Genomic DNA, 20,322 nt, shown 5'->3' on the forward strand with positions numbered 1-20,322 from the left:
GTGAAACAAAAGCAAATGTCTTGCATATCGTCACTTTATTAAATGAACATGTTCACACAAAAAGACATTGCATGTTTCCTGTTAGCTTTCACGGTATATATATATATGTATTACTATTTATACACATTAAAGGGGAAGACAGATTGTCTATTAAATGCTTTGGGAAATGGGCGGCAGCACATTGACTGACACACACATGCCATCCCTTACACTGACACAGTCTAACACAATGTTGCAGCACACAGACACCGACACTACAATGACAGTAAGTTCGTATGCATATCTACGCAAATGTGCAAAAATACTGGTTTTAGAGCATTTCAATAATAAAACAAACCACAGGAAAGAAGTCATGGCGTTCAGATCATTCCGTGAGCACAGAAATTGCAAAAATAAATAAATAAATCAAAGACGCTACACAATTCCCTAATATCAGTTTAGTTACCCCTGCTTATATATATTCAGATATGTCACACACTGCTCTGGGGCAGATTTAATGTGGATAGAACCATATTTGCTTTAATATTTTGACAAATGCCCCCAACTTGGTGAATCCCTAATATAATGATATATAATATAATTGCACTACCCCATTATGCAACTTTCTTAAATTATAAAAATATAATTTACAGTTTGGTCTCATAGGGAAATGATCAAACCGTAGCCTTGTGCCTTTATATGGTCATGGAACTCCTCTGTGACTTAGAATATCCTTACATTTTACAATAGGGGATATATATATATATATATATATATATATATATATATATATATATATATATATATATATATATATATATATATATATATATATATATATATAACAATAAGGCAGGAAGGAGGGAGGGGGTCTATGAAGGGTAGGGGTTTTTTAACTTTAGGGTTTCGTTCTCCTTTAAACAAATAAAGTGTATTTTATATCATATTGATATGTAAAATCTTTTTAACTCACATTATTTTACTAGTTTTAGCTTAATGAATGAGGCAATTTTAGCCATTTGAGTGAATATATTATCTAAAGGAAAAGCAAAGGCTCCCAGGCATTTTTTTTAGTTTTAGCAGCACTTACATACTTGAGATAATAAGATAATAAAACTAATTTCTGATACAAATCACTTGTATTATGCAAAATAGCATTTCTTGTATTTAGACCCTTACATCTTGTTCCAGAAGTGGAATTACACAAACATGTAGTCAGATTTAAAAAGCCCAGGTTATTCTGAAAAAAATTATGTATAATTTTCTAGGAAAAATAAACCCCCCTCCCCCAAAAATTCCAATTTGATGGCTGACTAACAGGTGTAGTAAGAGCTAAAGACAAATTCTGAAAAAATGTCTTAAAAATGTCGTGCAGAAGACAAAATATTTAGACAAATTCACAAAAGTGGAGATAGAGGTTTGTGAATTTGGTGGGAAATCCGACACTTTCATTTTGTCTCAATATCACCACTTTTGTAAATTCCCCCCTTATTGAACGGTCCCAGAAAGCAAATTGAAATTGAGCCTCTCAACCCTTTCTGTGTATGAAAGGGAAGGTAACACTTATTGAATTGAAATACTTTAAAAAACCAAAGTCTTTATTAAGAAATAACTTACAGAAACTCTGCTTCCTGTCTTCTACAGAAAGGGCGACCATCCATTGAGTGGTGCTTGATTTCTCCTCCCTGGCTCTCTGCTGCTGGATCCTTTAGATGCCACATTCTGTGCTTTCTGTAGTGCAGCGGCGCTTCCAGCAGGAACTTGAGGCGGATCTGTGGTGCCAGTGTTCCTATGGGCCATGTTCTCTCTCTCACTGCTGTAACGGCTCACGCCCTACAAGATCCCCCTCCGCCGGGGGGGGTGAGTCCGGGTCAGTTCCCTGTAAGGCGGCTGTGTGGCAAGTGGAGAAGGAAGACTTGGAAGGGGGCGCCGATGTATTTAGGGGGGACCGGGGGTATTTGGGGGTTCTCTTACACAGTTTGCTGGGACAACCGGTAACGCGTTCTCGCAGCTGCGCCCACCCGCTGCAACTATGTATCTCTCTGGCGCTTCGCAGCTACCGACAAAACTACAAGTCCCACCATGCATCCGTCCCTTCTGCTGGGCAGCTTCTCCGAAAGCGCTACCGGCAGTGGGACGCAGGGACTTGTAGTCAGCTGGATGCAGAGTCCGCAGGGCGTGAGCCGTTACAGCAGTGAGAGAGAGAACATGGCCCATAGGACACCGGCACCGCCAATCCGCCTCAAGTTCCTGCTGGAAGTGCCGCTGCACTACAGAAAGCACAGAATGTGGCATCTAAAGGATCCAGCAGCAGAGAGCCAGGGAGGAGAAATCAAGCACCACTCAATGGATGGTCGCCCTTTCTGTAGAAGACAGGAAGCAGAGTTTCTGTAAGTTATTTCTTAATAAAGACTTTGCTTTTTTAAAGTATTAATTGTGTTAATTGTGTAATTAAATTTTTTTTGATGTTACTGGTCCTTTAAAAGGATCACTGTCAGCGAAATTATACGTTGGTTTTTATGCAAGAAAATAATGTTACATATTGAAATATATTATAACTTGGCTGAATATTTTTTTAACCAGTTCCTTTATTCTACTTGCATAGAGGGGGGCATTTCCTGTTCCTCGGGGACTTCCTTCCCAAAGGAATGATGATGGAGATGCAGCAAATCACAGGAGGCCCAGACACCTTGAAAACCCATTGTTCTACATTTCACTACAGGGATCACTGAATAAAGTCGGGCCCAAGCGTTACACTAATGGGCAGAAATTGCCCCTATTACACCTGCCACTTACACTATGTCCTTGTGCAAAGAAATGCACTCTAATCCCATGGCACCCTTCACAGAGCATCAAGCACAGAGCACCCATGCTCAAGGGAACCCTGACTTGACTCCCACCTAAAATGTTAATAAAATACAGGGTTCCACATGCACCTTTCATCCACACACTCCTTCTAGTAGCCAAGTGGTTACGGAGACATCCTCTCCTTACGGCACGTAGTGACTTACAGCAATAACGCGCGCACCTAGTGGCAGGAGGTACAAGTGGAACAGGAGTGGAGGGGGTGGGAGTGTGTCTGTCTGACACTTTATCTACGGGGTGTGAGGGGCTGCGGCCAGAACCAGGGTCTAACTATTGAGGAAGCAGACCCCACAGTTGCAGGGGGGGGCAGGGAATAGGGGCCCCCCTGCTTCGTTAGGCTCTGAGGAAGTGCCGAGTTTGGAGGCACGAAACGCGTAAGCTTTATCTGTATACCCACTGCCATAATGTGTGTTTTAAGAAAACCACATTGATATTACTGGTAGCGACTCAGTTAGTGCTAGATGTGAGCATAGAGTATTGGGAAGTATTGTACCTTCGGACTGAAGTTGCTGAATGCTAGCGAGAATTGAGTCCGGCCCAGGACACACTATTACAAGGAGACGAGCTCCGCCATCTAATGCATCCTTAATCTGTGTTCTGCTTCCCCTATAGCTAATAAAAAAAAACCTTTTCCCCAACCGCTTTCTCTTACTGGCGAGAAAGGGGAAGCAAGTCAGGCGGGAGTGGGCGGAGTCAGGAGCGGAAGTGGGAGGGAGGATGGTGATCGGAGTGCGTGGACAGCTTTGAAGATTTGTTTTGCAGCTCACTCTAGTTACGCCACTGACCAGAACCTTATAGCCGCTGTGAGAAATAAGTGGAAGAAAGGCAGAAAGTTTATTCTATTCCCTCACGTGTGTGTGGCCTCATTACTGCCTCGAATTCTCAGCACGTCACCATGAATAAGTTGTGGCAAAAGACCCAGTGGGTGGGCTCCCAGCCTGCATTGCCCGAGGCACCGTTGGGTTACCAGTATTGTGAATGGTTCTATATGCTCCTCTTGTTATTCGGAGACCTGTAATAATATATAAATATATGTGTGTGTATTGAAGTCTTTTCTGTTACTTTCTAACCCCTACGTTCATTCCTGATATGACACAAAATACAAAGAAATATAATGAAAATAAAATCTCTTCACCCTCTGATAACCCACTCTTTTCTGCCCACAGTCATCCCTATTAGCTTCACTGGCACTGATGAGACATCTGCAAAATAAATTAAAAAAAAAAAAAAGAGGGGGGGTATAATGTTGGCAGATCTGCATACATTCCGCTGCTTCACCCTCCTGTTCATTTCAGGTCCCCGTCACCATCTCCCTGAATGGATTTCTTTATACGGAGCAACATAGTCGTGAGCCACTGATCCAAACGCGATATCGAATCAAATTCCTTCACCTGAGCAAAACAGGAAGGAGAAATAATTAAAACATTTTTTAGAGGTTTCTGGTGTAAGTGCAGTTTTAGACTGCCATTACCAGGCTTTCATTTCTGCAGCTGTTTTTCAGAGTCAGTATGTCAGCAACCCTAAAGGTGGACATACACATAAAGATCTGCTGGTTATCAGGGTCACCAAAAAAGTGGATCTTTCCCCTATAAGCACATCTAGAGCTGGATTATCAACCTGATCGAATCGTCTCGCGATGGTAAATGTAGGCCGTCGAGATGAAGAGCTGCTGATGTAGTCCATTCCTTTACAAGGTTTTTCAACCTGCCCAATGTGACCCATCAACTGGCCAATAAACTGCCAGCTTTAACACATAAGGGCCAGTAAAGGCCTGGACACATAAGATTGCTAATCTGAAAGCCTGGTATTAGCAGTCTAAAACTGCAAATATCTCAAAAAACACTAATATAAAATTAGTGTCGGTTGCAAAAGTGTTCAGAGAAGCACTCTCAGCACATTTGAATGAATTTGTTTTTGGGGATATAGGCAGCATTAAAAAGTAAATGCGAATCACTGCGTATCTTGACAGCGCTATATAAATAAATGATGATGATGATGAATCCCTTTCAAGTCATATTGTTACATTGCAACTGGATAAATTGCACCCAGATACACTATACATATACACACACTATACTATAGATTAATCCCATTTGTTACTTACAGCTTCGGTGTATGCATCACAGTTTTGTTCTTCGTGAGCCTCCAGCAATTTCTACACAAGTTTTGAAAGGAAAAATCATTAGTTCTGAAATAATCAGGGAATTAGCTTCACCTTTGAACATAAAGGAACACATTCTCCATATCTTTATCCCTCACCAACATAAATTCAAAATTAAATTTTTGATGCATGGGTTGTCGTGGTTACGGGTTTGTACTCCGAATTATGTGAATACACATGAAATAAATGATTGCAATGATGATGAATTCATGTGATTGCTACTGCAAGCGGCATGTGTCTCTCCCTTTCTGTTCTCTGTCCTGCGTGTTACGACTCTTGAAACAACACAAGAGAAGTCGCTAACAGCTGTGTGGGCATTGTGGGAAATGCAGAGAGTACAGACATGAGCAGACAAAAACTGCTTTCAGTAACTATTCTAAAGGTGGCCATACACAGGCCGATAAAAGCTACCGACAGACCGTGTCGGCAGCTTATTGGCCCGTGTATGGGGCCCCCCCGACGGGCTATCCCGATCGAGATCTGGCCAAAAGTCGCCCAGATCTCGATCGGATGGGACGAAAAATCCCGTCGGATCGCTGCCCCATCTATTCGTCGATGCGGTCCCGCGATCGACCGCCCATTACTATTCGTTAGGACACGATCGTTGGGCCTAGGGCCCACGATCAGATCAGCCCGATATTGCCCACCTCAAGGTGGGCATATCGGGGAGAGATCAGCTCATTTGGCGATGTCGCCAAATGAGCCACCTTAAGTCATTTTAAAATATACATTCATCCCTAGTTTTTTGTGGTTTTCTAAAATTACGGTTTCTTACATTATGCTGTATTTCCCCTTTAAGTAGCAGAAATAATAAATATAATACTATAAATAATATAATAATAAATAAATGGGCTTCTTCACCAATTAGGAGTTGCTATAAAGTATTATTATAAAGAAGAATGTGTCTGAGCCTGAGCAATAGGAACTGCTAACTGGTTGCTATGGGCAACGACAAAGGTGTAATTTAGCACCTTTGTGAGTAAGATAGGTGCAAAATCTTCCGCAGCTCTAGCAGCTTAACCCATAACGTGCCACATGATATACAGCACCTGCATAAAAGAACATTTCCTCCATATTAGCACTTTTACAACACTAATATCATGAGTGTGTAGCTTAATTCCCCTTCTGTTTGGCTCAGTTGATAGAAGGGCAGAATGCAAAAGCTTATTATTGACAAAATGGTGGAAGCTCAAACTGCACATTCACAATACTAGCTGTGTAAAACTGCAAAGTGAAATGTAATCTGCCGTGTGAGATTTGGAAGTATTACTTTACCTTTAACAGCTTGCACTCTCTTGAATCTGTAAATGCAGGAAACATTTCTTCGTACTTCTCCAGCGCAAGCTGTGGAACAGCGGAATGGAATAACCAGTTAATCCTCTAGCTCAGCGGTCCCCAACCTTTTTTGGCCCAGGGACCAATGTAAGGGAAAAAATGTTTTGCAAGGACCGGGGAGGGGGTGTGGGGAGAGGCTGAGGTTGGCCAGCCGGCGTCCAATTCGGCGTGCCACGTTAATTCCAGGCTACGCTCAACGGCCCAGTTCAGGACTGTCCGTGGCCCGTTGGTTGGGGACCACTGCTCTAGCTGCCATGTGACAGCTGGAGAGAGATATATATATATATATATATAGGATGCACAAGTTAAAATAAAAACCTTTTTTCACGGAAATATTGGAGTGCGGGTCCCTATCTAAACATTGTATGCTAAAGCTTTGGCCCAGCACCCACAGTGACTTCAAGACTGGATCAGAGTGCGATATATATATATATATATATATATATATATATATTAGCCAGGGTGCACGTTATAATGTATATATATCAACAAATATCAAAGAACCGCCACACCCATATAAAAAAATCTTCACCTCTATGTTTATCGTATCAGAGTCCAATGTTTCGGTCCTCATTAGGAACTTGAAAAAGGTCCTGTCGGTTCTTTGAATAGAGATATATATGTAGAATGTGGCAGAAGTGAGTGCCAATTACAATTATAATTACTTTATTGTAGTTTGGGGGCTGCAGCTGAGCAGAGGTAACTGCGCATCTAGTGGAACAGGGAATTTGTATCAGTTTCATATTTCTATGGTGTTCTACATTACTTGTTTTTGACTACAAAAATAATTTTGCTGCCGTATTATAGGAATACTTTGCCCAGAAGATATCTAGCATTTAAATTGATGATGATAATGATGGTGTAAGGACACACATGAGGAAAATAAATAAATCTCCAAAAATAACAGTTATTTTTTAGGTCCTATATCTTGTTCAGAAATATTTTGATAGCTTTGATTATCCTGAAAAACAGGATAGAATGTTTTGTACATAAACTAACTGCTCCCCTTTGGAAATGCCCTTTGTGTTTGACTAAAGCGAAAATGAAAGTGCAATCCATGCTATCCGAGTAAATTGTGATGGTAGTATTACAGGCAGGGTTCATACAAGCATTCAGATATAAAGGACAAAGGGAAAGAAATATGTTTCCTACCTTGGCATTTAATTCATCCACAATGAAATGGCACAGTGCAGCCTTGAAAAAATATTCTTTTGCGCTGTATTTCAGTAAAGGATTATCCATTGTACTTGCACCAACCTAGGCAACATTTCAGTTTTAAAAAGAAAAAAAAATGCATATTTTAAGAGAAACAAGAGCAATTTAATATCAAATGTGTAATGTTTCAGATCATTCACTAGATGATCTACACAGAGACCAGACTATTCCATTCTTCTATATAAACATCTATGGGGCAAAATCTTTTGGCATCAAAACTGCAAATCCACAAGGCGACAGTCAGGAAACTTTTTATAAACTGGCTCATTTGTTAAAGCGGAAAACTTTGTGATCAATTCTAGACTATTCATTTCCACCCTGAAACGAATATTTCCACAATGGAAAATGGAAAGAGTCAAATTTTCAATGAGTGTTTATGTTTTACTACTCACCCCTCACCAGGTGCAAACTGATTCAATGCAATGTGACACTATTATTAATGGGCCATATAGAACGACTTACCTGCTCGTAGATTTCGATTGCTTTTTGGTACTGTTCCAGTTGTGCAGCGTAAGTAGCCACTTTTAGCAGACACTTGTTAGCAGAACTGAAATGCAATAAATGGAAATAAAAACATTTAAACAGAAGCATCAGAGAACAAAATATGAAACAGTTCTATCAGTCTTGCTGTATTGGCTTCTGGCAGATTGTGCTGTTTTGATAATTTATGTAGATCCCTAAGCAGCCCAGACCACACTGAGCATGTGCATAATCTTGGTCTTGCAAAGATGTATAACAAAGTTACAAGATGGTGACCCCCTTGCGGCCAACTTTGAAAGCATAAATCATTTGTTTGATTAGGCTTGTGGTGCAGTAAGTTCATGTTTATGTTTTGTATACAAAATACAGCATTTCTAGCCTTATTCTATTTTAGACTTTAGTTTCCCTTTAAGCCTCTTTTTTTTGGCAAAGTTCAGCACAATCCAAACAGATTGGAAATACACATTCTTCTCTTCTGCAGTCCAGAGATCTCCCACTGTCAGCCCTTCTATTCTATAAAGACTGCAGTTTGTCTCATGTTCCTTGGTGTTTTAGACTGAAAAAAGCAGTCCATATATGGGGTCTCCTCAGGAATGAAGTACTGCCATCAAATCATAGTTAATTACTACAAAATACATTTCTGTTTAGGTTGGCTGATATCACAAACACTTTTTGACTATAGTGGTTGTGAAACAGAAGAGAGAGGCAAATCTGCAGAAAGCAGACTGAATGACTGAACATTCCCAAACACTGGCCCATGTTTTGTCACTTTAACACAAAGCTGTGGTGGCTCAGATTGCCGTGTGGGGGGTACAATGATGTGGTTGGCAAGTGAATGTACCTGCAACGGGATTAAAGAGATCTTGTGTGTGCTATGAGAACTATTTCATTGCGCCTGTGGGCAGCTTGGTGGCACTGTGATTAGAACAGCTGCCCTGCAGTTCTGGGGTCCTGAGTTAAATTACCACAATGGTACAGTCTGCTAGTTTTCCCCATACCTCCATTGGTTTTCATGAGGTACGCTGGTTTCCTCCCACAACATATTGCCAGCAGTTCCTGTTAATACAGCCCATAGTGTGTGTGAATGTGAAAGGTGCCATCGATTTTGAGCTCCACTGGGCCAGGGACTAGCATGTAATCAATCACTGTCATGCTATAGTATATGTCGGTGCTTCATAAGTAAAGGATAAACATAACAAAAAACAGAGACAAGTATGACGTAGAGATATTCCAGAAGCTTGCCTGTTTGATTCTTCTCCCTTGTAATAATCTGCAGATTGTTCATAATGTGCAATTGCCTAGGAGATAACATATGAATCAGCTTTATGAAAATATTCAATCAAAGGGAATGGTTTGCTTTAAACTGCACATGTAATAAAAATGACATGTAATAAAAATGACCTACAGAAACTTACAGAAATATAAACACAAAGTTTTCTTGATATTTTATACTTTAAAAGACAAGTAGAAACAGAGTCCTGTTTAGTGAGTTTGCACCCACGGATTGTGTTTTCGCAGAGTCCAAACAAGAGTAAATGCCCCAGTAGTACCAGGTCATATTTCTGCAGTAGCTGCCACTATTAATCAACTGCAGAGAATGTTTAAGGCTGTAAATGGATTGCCTTGAAATATATTATACTTTCCAATTTCCTGCATAAACATTTCCAGGTTTAGATTTGTAGTGTTTTGTATCCTTGAGAGCCAAGAATGTGTATGTGAGTAAAGACCAGATCTACAATATAATACAGATTTAATATCTTACCTTCTCAATATCAACCAGCTCCGTTTCATAGATCTCCGCGATGGTGATGTGATGCTTTGCAGCAATTGTAAACCTTCCCTGTGGCACACAAACACACTTATTCATTTGAAATTAAGTTATTCATTAATCAACCTGGTATTTGCATACTGGCTCCCACAATCCCTAGCGGTAAGGGATACATCAGATTTATCCTTTAGATTTTGTTTCTCATTTGTGTAATTGGTAGCTTGAAACCGAGCTGTTCTCGTGCGGAGCAGAGCATTAACACTCAATGTGCCTTATTTGTAGAAAAGGCATTTTCTGAAGCATAAAAATGCCAATTGAAAGGAGAAGGAAGGCATTTAATTGCCAATAGATTAGATGTAATAGTCCAAGCTAGAATGCTGTATTTATTCTGTAGATTTTTTTACCATACCTGAGTAAAAAGCTCTAGACACTCTCTGTTTAGTATAGGATAGCAGCTGCAGAATTAGCTTGGTGTGACATCACTTCCTGCCTGAGTCTTTCCCTGCTCACTTATAGCTCTGGGCTTAGATTACAGCAGAGAAGGGGGGGGGGGAGAAGAGCGAACTGAGCAAACTGAGCATGCTCACGCCAGGGGCAAAAAGGTTTAAGCTGAAGGCAGGAAGGCTGATACAGAAGCCCATGTGTACACAATAGAAGGAAAGAAATGCAGTGTTTCTTTTGACAGAGACTTTGAGGGTTTACTGGTATATTTAGGTGGACCTTTCTGATAAGGCTTACTTAGTTTTAACCTTTCCTTCTCCTTTAATGATAACCTTGAATACTCTCTTACCAAGTCATCGACAGTAGCTGCTCATACATGTACTCGGGGCTGTGTAACAAGAGGCTCATGGGCTAGAAAGAATTTTTATGTAGCCAATCAGTTTGAAGGCTCCATAAACTTTATTGTATGACATCAAACGTGGTTTATGAGAAATAATTGGCCCACTACAAGTAATAAGTTAGAGAGCACTGCATGTACTTTAGGGATGCACGGAATCAAGGATTCGGTTTGGCATTTGGCCTTTTCAGCAGGATTCAGATTAGACCAAATCCTTGTTCTTGGTCGAACCGAATACTAATTTGCATATGCAAATTGGGGAGGGGTGGAAAATCACATGACTTTTTTTTCACAAAACAAGGAAGTAAAATAAATGTATCCACTTTTGCCTTTCCTGACCCTAATTTGCATATGCAAATTAGAATTCAGATTCGGTTCAGTCTTCGTCCGAATCTTACACAAAGGATTCAGCTGAATCCAAAATAGTGGTGCATCCCTAGATAAAATTGTACAAAATGTTTGGCATGGGTGCTGCCAAGACAATCCCAAGAAATGTATTTGTACCATGGATATAAGAGGGTTGATTTATTGTGTGTAGTTTGGGAATATTTATCAGCTGGTACATGGTGCATCGGTAAATAAGGGAAGCTGGAACCCCTCGCTGCAGTTCCGATTGTTCAGGATGCTGACTTGAATAAACAAAAAATACCAAATATTGCCCTTTATATTACTATGCTATGGCCAGTAGGCTGACTGGACCTCCTTAAATTAACAGCATTTATTAAAAAATGCAAATGCTAGAGCCTAGGTATAATCTATATTGCGTAAGTGAGAGAGAAGCCCTGCTGTACAAGATGACTTTGTTCCCCACAAAACAAGTACAATAAGTTTAACCTTCCTTACCATATCTGTGTATATATCGATGGCTGCATTTAAGCAGTTGATGGCCTCTGATGCGTTTAGGAAAGACAACAACAAAATCTTAACTTCTAGCACTTTCATTAATTGCACCACCAATAAGCCTGGCAACTAGAAAGCAAAAGAACCACCTGGAAACTCTTTCTTATATTATAAACAGAAATGTTATCTCTTTTTTTTTTTTTTAGAGGAAACTGTTTAGGTGTTTCTGTTAACTCTTTTGACTTAAACATTAAAGGACCAGTAACGTCAATTTAAAAAAAAAAAAAAAAAAACTCGTTTGTATATAAAAAAAAAAAAATAACACCAAGCCATATATAACTTTAAAATAACTTACAGAAACTCGGCTTGCGCTCCTCTTCATAAAAGCTGACTGGGCGACGATCCATCGTGCGGCGTTCAATTTCTCCTCCCTCGCTATCTCCTAAAGAAAGCAGGGAGGAGAAATCGAGCGCCGCATGATGGATCGTCGCCGCGTCGTCTTTTAATAAAAGACTTTGCAATTTTAAAGTTACATATGGCTTGGTGTTTTTTTTTCATTCTATACAAACAAATTTTTTTTTTTTTTTTAAATTGACGTTACTGGTCCTTTAGCAAGATGAATTCGCTGGTAAATGAAAATAAAGCTTAAGAAGGAAGGACATCAGAAACACCCTTTACAGCAGAGATATTTAGCCACTTCTGCTTTATTTCTTGCTTGTGGGCTGAACCCCGTGCAGTGATCAGTTGTGGCTGGTGCACAGATCAGTGGTGTGTTATATGTATGAATGAAACAGCTTCAGGCAGGTGTAGATCTGTGAAGACATAGAACCTGGACCCAAACACTGAACAAAGAAATACTGTACAACAAGGTTGTATAAAATACATTCCCCTAAGGGAACACAACAGACGTTTATAGCGCACACAAAGGTGTCTCTACATGTATTTATACTGATGAATGGCTGTGTTTGCCTTGTGTTAATGTTTCCAGATGGTACTGTTACTTTAAAATGACACACTCATAGTAATATATAAATAGTAACATGAAACTCCAAGTGAAGAAAAATGTTTAGGGAAGGAAAATACACCTTTAAGAGAGAAGGGGCATTTCTTAGATTTGCAGTCTGATAAACACAGACCAATGTCAAATATACAGATGTGAATAAATATGCCACAATATACAAGCAGTTTACTGCTACTTTGTGCTTACTGCAGGGGAGCCCTATGCCGGAATATACCCACTATGGTGACTGCTGCAGATTTGACTATATCATTTAAAGAAAAACATAACGAATATTGATAGAAATGCATTACTTTAAGTACTGAACTTGCTCTCCCAGCTCAGAGAACTAATAAGACAGGTATGGGTAAACAATACACAGGTATGGGACCTGTTATCCAGAATGCTCGGGACCTGGGGTTCTCCAGATAACAGATCTTTCAATAATTTCGATCTTCATACCTTAAGTCTACTAGAAAATAACGTAAACGTTAAATAAACCCAATAGGCTGATTTTGCCTCAATTATATCTTAGTTGGGATCAAGTACTAACTAATTGTTTTATCATTACACAGAATAAGGAAATCATTTTTAAAACTTGGATTATTAAATTATAATGGAGTCTATGGAAGACGGGCTTTCTGTAATTCTGAGCTTTCTGGACAATGGGTTTCAGGATAATGAATCCCATACCTGTATAGTAATAATCCAGGGCATAAAATTGTCCACAGCAGCTCTCCATCTTGGATCTGGTACCCCAACCCCCCATCTCGATATTTATATTAATGGGCATATTTTGTCATCTTTCAGTAGGTAGAAATGATTGGCTTTCAAGAAAAGATTACTATCCAGTACTGAAAACAGTGAGTATTAGGTACATGTCAGTAGTACTCCCACCTTGAGGATCCGCTTTCTTGTACGCATTTCCAGCATCTACGAAACTGGTGGCTGCATCATGTTTGCTCTGCAGTTGCATGTGGAGTTTGGCAGCCTGGCAAAACGCATTTCCGGCAGCTAAAAATACATACGGCATGTTAGCTAGAACTGTGAGCTTTAATTCCTGTTAAACAGGACTGACCTTGTACACAGGGACATTATAGAAAGGAATTTTATTTGAATTGAATTGTAACACCAGAGAGAAGATGACTTTATACTGCACTGCTTTTTTTTTAATGTTGCATTAATGTGCAAAGTTGAAATTGTTATCCAAATATGGCACCTGTTATCCAGAATGCTCGGCACCTGGAGTTTTCCGGATAACAGATCTGTCGATAATTTGGATCTTCATACCTTAAGTCTACAAAGAAATCATGTAAACATGAAATAACCCCAATAGGCTGGTTTTGCCTCCAATAAGGATTAATTATATCTTAGTTGGGATCAAGTACAAGCTACTGTTTTATTATTACACAGAAAAAAGGAAATCTTTTTTAAACATTTGGATTATTTATATAAAAAGGAGTCTATCGGACTGTATAAGATAAGAAACTTCATTATGCCTCTATAAAATTTTATTTTGTGTAAAAAATAAGAATGTACCAGTGCGTTGTACTCATTTAGATACAGAAGAATAGTGCTTAAAAAATTTGTATTTCAGGCTGATTTATTGAATATTTCTGCAAAAACCCTAATAATCCCTCCCTTCCACTTCCCGCTACCTGAATTCCCAGGGGAGCCGGCGGCAGTCAGCTCACTGCACTATAAGGACAGGAACCAATCAGCAGCTAGCAGCACCTGATAGGGAACTGAAGCCTGTCTTTGCTTGTGTGACTGCAGGGCTGTGATTGGCTGTCCCCCTTCAACTGTGCTTCTGGCAGGGACCATTAGGACACACCCACCCCTCATTTAAACAGGGACAGGGACCAGTGAACATCTATAGGGGAGCTCTAATAAAGGGGCTATTTTTAAAGACAATATTCATTTTTAGCACCATGTAGAAGCAACACCATACTTATAATTGCCTACAAAATTGGGGTTTTTTCATTTATTCTTATTTGGCCTGAAAGCTGAAAGTCGGTCGGCCTGTGAATGGCCACCTTTTTTTTACGACAACACAACCTCCCATGTGATCCTGGCATGATACGATCATTACAGTACGCAGACATTAATAATAATCCCAAACATCAAGCACAAACACTTACCAGTCCAGTTTTTAACCATCTTGAACATATTTGCGGCTCTGGCATACATCTCACAAGCTTCTTCCACCTTTGTGTTTCCACTAGAAAATATAAAAAGCATATTTGTATCCAATAGCTTACAATCCCATACTTAGAATTCAGATGGATGAGATATTGGTATTATACATTATACACGCAGCTTTTCCCCATGTACATTACTCACCAGCAGTAAATACAGCTTTAACAATACTAAATCAAATACTAAATGTGTAACAGCAGCTATGCAGATGTTCTACTGTACAGCACAAGAAAACTATTTAAAGGGATACTGTCATGGGCAAAAATGTTTTTTTTCAAAACGTATCAGTTAATAGTGCTGCTCCAGCAAAATTCTGCTGGAATCCATTTCTCAACAGAGCTAACAGATTTTTTTATATTCAATTTTGAATTCTGACATAGGGCTAGAAATATTGTCAGTTTCCCAGCTGCCCCCAGTCATGTGACTTGTGCTCTGATAAACTTCAGTCACTCTTTACTGCTGTACTGCAAGTTGGAGTGATATCACCCCCTGTAGTATCTCCATATCTGCAGTCACATGCTGCCCATCTCTGCCCAAGCAGCTTCATTCATTTTAACTGTCCTTATTATCAGATCAAGACAAGCCTTTACTGTAAGTGAATGTCAATATTTACACAGGGTCAGGGTGCACAAAATTCACATTTTTCAGATTCAGCTAAATACCAACTGCTGCTGCCTCAGACGGCGGAGGGGCCAGGATCGCCCCTGAGTGCAGGGCAACAGTAAATTATATTTTCATTACATTAAAACACTTTCATTTTTTGGTGCCTTTTGGTGTCCCTTTAAGGGTAGGGTCACACTGGGAGATTTGGGGAGATTTAGTCGCCCAGCGACTAATCACCTCCTCTTTGGGGCCACTTATCTCCCCAAACTGCTTCCCCATCTTTCGCCTGCGGCATGGCACTCGCAGCGCTTTGTTTTCAGACGTTTCCTCGTGAGGCAACTTCGGGCGACTTTGAAAAATGAAGCTCGACGAGTGCCATGCCGCAGGCGATCTTTCATTCTAGCAGGCGGAAGATAGCAGTTCGAGAGATTAGTCGCCCCAAAGAAGAGGTGATTAGTCGCCAGGCGACTAAATCTCCCCCAATTTTCAAGTGTGACCTTACCCTAAGGATTCCTAAACACTCATTCATTATCAGTTATTGCCTTTCTTTTTATAGGTTCTCAACAAAAGAGAAATCTTACAGACTTCTATAACAGTGTGGAGTAAAATCTATATAGCAAACACCCAGGCTTTATTTTTTTCAATCTCTGGCATCAAAGTTCAACGAACAGCACAAGTCACCTGATGTACCTCTATCACCCCAACGTTTCTGAAAGTAAAAGTTCAAGTGTGAGTAGATCTGATTCTGCCTATAACCGGTAGTTAATACACTATTGAATGAAGTTTTTTTAGGGGACTGTGATACACGCTCGTTTATTAGCGCACCACACTTGAACTTTTACTTTCCGACACGTGGACAAGTGGGTGCTGCTTCAGAGTGAATTGGACTTAGTGTGGATTTTCATTTTAACTTTTTCCAATTTTACCCTAAAGTTTCAGCTGCCCCATCAGCACTGTAGTGTTAGTGCACCGCTCTGGCTGGAGCTACAGATAGGGCCAAGGAAAACATCTCTGCACTCAGAGCCAGGCTTGCTTTCAATAACACTTAAAGGGGTTGTCCACCTTTGAATGAACTTTAAGTGTCATGTAGAGAGGGATATTCTGAGAATTTGCAATTGGTTTTCATTTTTTATTATTTGTGACTTTTGAGTTATTTAGCTTTTTATTCAACAGCTCTCCAGTTTTCCATTTTAGCAAACTGGTTGCAAGGGTCCAAATTCCCCTAGCAACCATGCATTTATTTTTATTATAGACTGGAATATTAATAGGAGAGGCCTAAATAGAAAGATGAGTAATAAAGTAGCAATAACTAAATTTGCAGCCTAGAGACAGAAGAAGAAGAAGGCAAGCAATTCAAAAACTATACAAAAATTGGAATTAGCTATTCTTTAACAGTAAAAGTGAACTTAAAGATGAACCTCCCCTTTATTGTTTCTGTATAGAAGTGATGAAGGATCAGGCACACACACAAGCTCTGTGCAAGAGCAGTTATTCTGGACAGGAATTAAAATGTAGAAAAGCTTTAGTTGCTCTTTAACCAGATTTGACTGTGATATGAAACAATTACTGACGTGTCCAGAGACACAACAAAGCAGAAAGCAGGAGACTTTAACAGAGACACAAAACAGAAAGCAAGAGACTTTAACAGAGACACAAAGCAGAAAGCAAGAGACTTTAACAGAGACACAAAGCAGAAAGCAAGAGACTTTAACAGAGACAGAAACGGAAAGCAAGAGACTTTAACGGAGAAACAAAGCAGAAAGCAAGAGACTTTAACAGAGACAGAAACGGAAAGCAAGAGACTTTAAAGGAGACACAAAGCGAAAAGCAAGAAACTTTAACAGATATAAAAAGCAGAAACCAGGAGACTTTAACAGAGACACAAATGGAAAGCAAGAGACTTTAACAGAGACACAAAGCAGAATCCAATAGACTTTAACAGAGACACAAACGGAAAGGAAGAGACTTTAACAGAGACACAAACGGAAAGCTAGAGACTTTAACAGAGACACAAATAGAAATCAAGAGACTTTAACAGAGACACAAATGAAAGCAAGAGACTTTAACAGAGACACAAAGCAGAAACCAATAGACTTTAACAGAGACACAAACGGAAAGGAAGAGACTTTAACAGAGACACAAACGGAAAGCTAGAGACTTGAACAGAGACACAAATAGAAATCAAGAGACTTTAACAGAGACACAAATGAAAGCAAGAGACTTTAAGCAGAAACCAAGAGAATTTAACACACACAAACAGAAAGCAAGAGACTTTAACAGAGACACAAACGGAAAGCAAGAGACTTTAACAGAAACACAAAGCAGAAACCAACCCACCCTTTTCAATCTGAGAATGTGATTGAGATGTAAAATGTGATTAAGAAATGCAAATTGCAGTCTCCAGAGAGCTGGGCACATGGTACCACATGGAATGCTTCCCGTTGCCATGGAGAGAGGGAAAAGGGGCTTCTATGGGGGTCTTTTTGAAGGTAATCAAGTAAATTTTCGCCAATACTCCTAATTTAAGACTCTGTGGCTCCTTGTCAAAGGCCCATCTGGAAAGTGACTCAATGAGGCTTTTAATATGGGACACTGGTTTTATTTTAAATATTCTGCTCCTGAGAGAGAGAAATTGATTCATTTATTGATTTGTAAGAACCACACTTAGGCTTTCCACTAGATGCTTTTAAAGGGGCAGTATACCCGCTAGTTAAACATTTATACAACCCCCTTCCTTCCGCAATTTTTTGTTAGCAGGAGGCCATAATACAGGAGGTTACAGACTGTAAGCTCTGCAGCGAAGAACCTCCTTCCTACTGCGTCGCATCTTCCCTGTGTGTTGTTTTATACATTGTAGCATTGTACATCATGGCACACTAGTTACACGCACATTACCTGCAAAAAACTATTGTTGTTTATTGATAAGTTATTTTCACTGTAAAACCCATTCTAGTCATTGTATTTAGCACCGAGTGGGAGAGACGGTTCCCAGGATCACCCAGAAATCTCTCTTTAATATTAGGCACCAGCACCTGAGAAGAGCCACAAAATCAGCTGCATGAATAAATAGTTTTCCATGTAAATAACATAAGTACCATGTGTATTGGCTCAGGGCCACCCTTTGGGGAGTTATATCGGGGTGACCACATAATATAGGTTGATGGAATTATTTCCCATCCGGTTATCAGTATATGAGTAAAAAACAAAGTAACAAATATACGATTTAGTCCTTCCTTGTATTTTCTAATTGCTCAGGGCTGCACCCCATTGTATATTAAAGGGAGCAGTGACCCAGCACCGGCCTTGCCTCCAGTAAAACGGACTGTTTCTGTACAGAAGTGACGTAGGGTCAGGCGCACACACAAGCTCTGTGCAAGGGCAATTATTCTGCACAGCAATTGAAATGTAGAAAAGCTTTATTTTGCCTTTAACCAGATTTGTCTGTGACATTAAACATTTACCAACAGAGAGACTCAGAGACAGAGACACACACAGAGACAGACACAAAGAGACAGAGACACACACACACAGAGAAAGACACAGAGAGAAAGAGACAACACATAGAGAAACAGAGACACACACAGATACAGAGAGACAGTGGCAGACACACAGAGACACATAGCTACAGACACACAGAGAGAAAGAGACACAGAGAAAGACACAGTGACAGAGAGACAGACATAGAGAAAGAGACACAGAGACAGACACAGAAAGAAAGAGAAAGACACACAGAGAAAGAGACAGAAAAAGAGACACAGAGAAAGAGACAGAGAGAAAGAGAAAGAGACAGAGAGAAAGACAAAGAGAGAAAGAGACACGCTGAGAGAATAGACACACAGAGAGAGGGAGAAAGACACATAGATACAGACACACAGAGAGAAAGAGACAAGGAAAGACAGTGAAAGAGACAGTGACACAGAGAGAGACAGACACAGAAAAAGAGACACAGAGAAAGAGACACAGAGAGACATACACACAGAGAGAAAGAGACACAGAGAGACAGACACAGAGAGAAAGAGACACACAGAGACAGACAGAGAAAGACACACAGAGAAAGAGACACATAGAGAGAAAGAGACACACAGAGACAGACACAGAGAGAAAGAGACACAGAGAAAAAGAGACACACAGAGACAAACACAGAGAAAAAGAGACACACAGAGACAAACACAGAGAGAAAGAGACACACAGCGACAGTTTTTGCTGAATTGTTTCTTCTGCTGAGAAATGTTCTGAGAGCAAATGGAAAAGCTTCCCCTTAGAATAAACCCGGTACCGACCTGACAAGTGACAGATCAGAAGGAATAGTAATAATAATAATGACAATAATAGCAATTGGCAAGAGCTCTGGGCGACACACACACACACAGACACACACACTGATTTGCTCAATTTCCCAGGGGCCCTGATGTGTCCCTCCAGCTGCCCAATAACCGCCTATACACCTGATACACCTGTAGCGATGCTCGGGGGGACTGTGGCCCAAGGAGCTGCCAATCGAGCAGACCTGCGCCATACAATACACTGCGGCCCTGCTGAGGACACTGGGAAATGTGGAGCTGACACTAATAGGCCGCCGTTTCCCTCACCCGAAAAGACCCCTGAGGAAGGAATGAGAGGATTTCACCCTCTTCTCGGCCTCAGCCATGAGTTGCACCGCTTCGCGCTCCTTGCCGCTGTTGTCCATCTTGTCCCAGGATTCTATGGTTTCTCCCACTCCTTGGCCTGCTGCACCAGATCACTGACACCTACCGACCCTCGTCACAACCAAAGGCGCGCGCGCTGCATTCTGGGACGCGTAGTTCATCTAACGTTATGCCACCACCAACATGGCCGCTGCACAGCCATGTTGGCAGTGGCATTAGGCGTGAGTTTCTGGTAGAAACAAACAATGGCAGCTTTGTGTGGGAGTGTGAATCTGCCTTTATATTCAATGGTCATTTTACTATGATGTAGAGAGGGATATTCTGAGACAATTTGCAATTGTTTTTAATTTTTTATAATTTGTGGCTTTTGAGTTATTTTAGTTTATTATTCAAGCG

General features: G+C 40.3%; 1 protein-coding gene across 2 annotated transcripts; it reads right to left on the reverse strand.

The window, feature by feature from the left end:
• Window positions 1-2,365: 2,365 nt before the first annotated feature.
• On the reverse strand, window positions 2,366-20,065 carry LOC108717753 (beta-soluble NSF attachment protein). 2 transcript variants are annotated; one of them, XM_018265067.2, is made up of 11 exons: window positions 19,870-20,065; window positions 14,620-14,699; window positions 13,376-13,492; window positions 11,485-11,531; window positions 9,798-9,875; window positions 9,278-9,333; window positions 8,018-8,102; window positions 7,493-7,597; window positions 6,281-6,349; window positions 4,949-4,999; window positions 2,366-4,235 (listed from the first exon to the last, which is right to left on the reverse strand). In XM_018265067.2, exons 1-11 carry the CDS (start codon window positions 19,965-19,967, stop codon window positions 4,131-4,133), a joined length of 891 nt encoding a protein of 296 aa, XP_018120556.1. In that variant the 5' UTR covers window positions 19,968-20,065; the 3' UTR covers window positions 2,366-4,130. The 2 variants fall into 2 exon arrangements, with proteins under 2 accessions (XP_018120556.1, XP_041420264.1); XM_041564330.1 differs by lacking the exons at window positions 11,485-11,531; window positions 19,870-20,065.
• Between the last annotated feature and the right edge of the window lie 257 nt (window positions 20,066-20,322).

The sequence above is a fragment of the Xenopus laevis genome, chromosome 5S, assembly GCF_017654675.1.
Source record: "Xenopus laevis strain J_2021 chromosome 5S, Xenopus_laevis_v10.1, whole genome shotgun sequence".
NCBI lineage: Eukaryota > Metazoa > Chordata > Amphibia > Anura > Pipidae > Xenopus > Xenopus laevis.

What these genes read in the sequence shown, in the direction of transcription:
- LOC108717753 (XM_018265067.2), bottom strand. Translation starts at nt 19,967, where the DNA reads ATGGACAACAGCGGCAAGGAGCGCGAAGCGGTGCAACTCATGGCTGAG. An exon ending in GATGGTTAAAAACTGGACTG is followed by an intron (nt 13,493 to 14,619) that starts GTAAGTGTTTGT and finishes ATGTATTTTTAG; the next exon opens with CTGCCGGAAATGCGTTTTGC. An exon ending in TGGATGAATTAAATGCCAAG is followed by an intron (nt 6,350 to 7,492) that starts GTAGGAAACATA and finishes GCTGTTCCACAG; the next exon opens with CTTGCGCTGGAGAAGTACGA.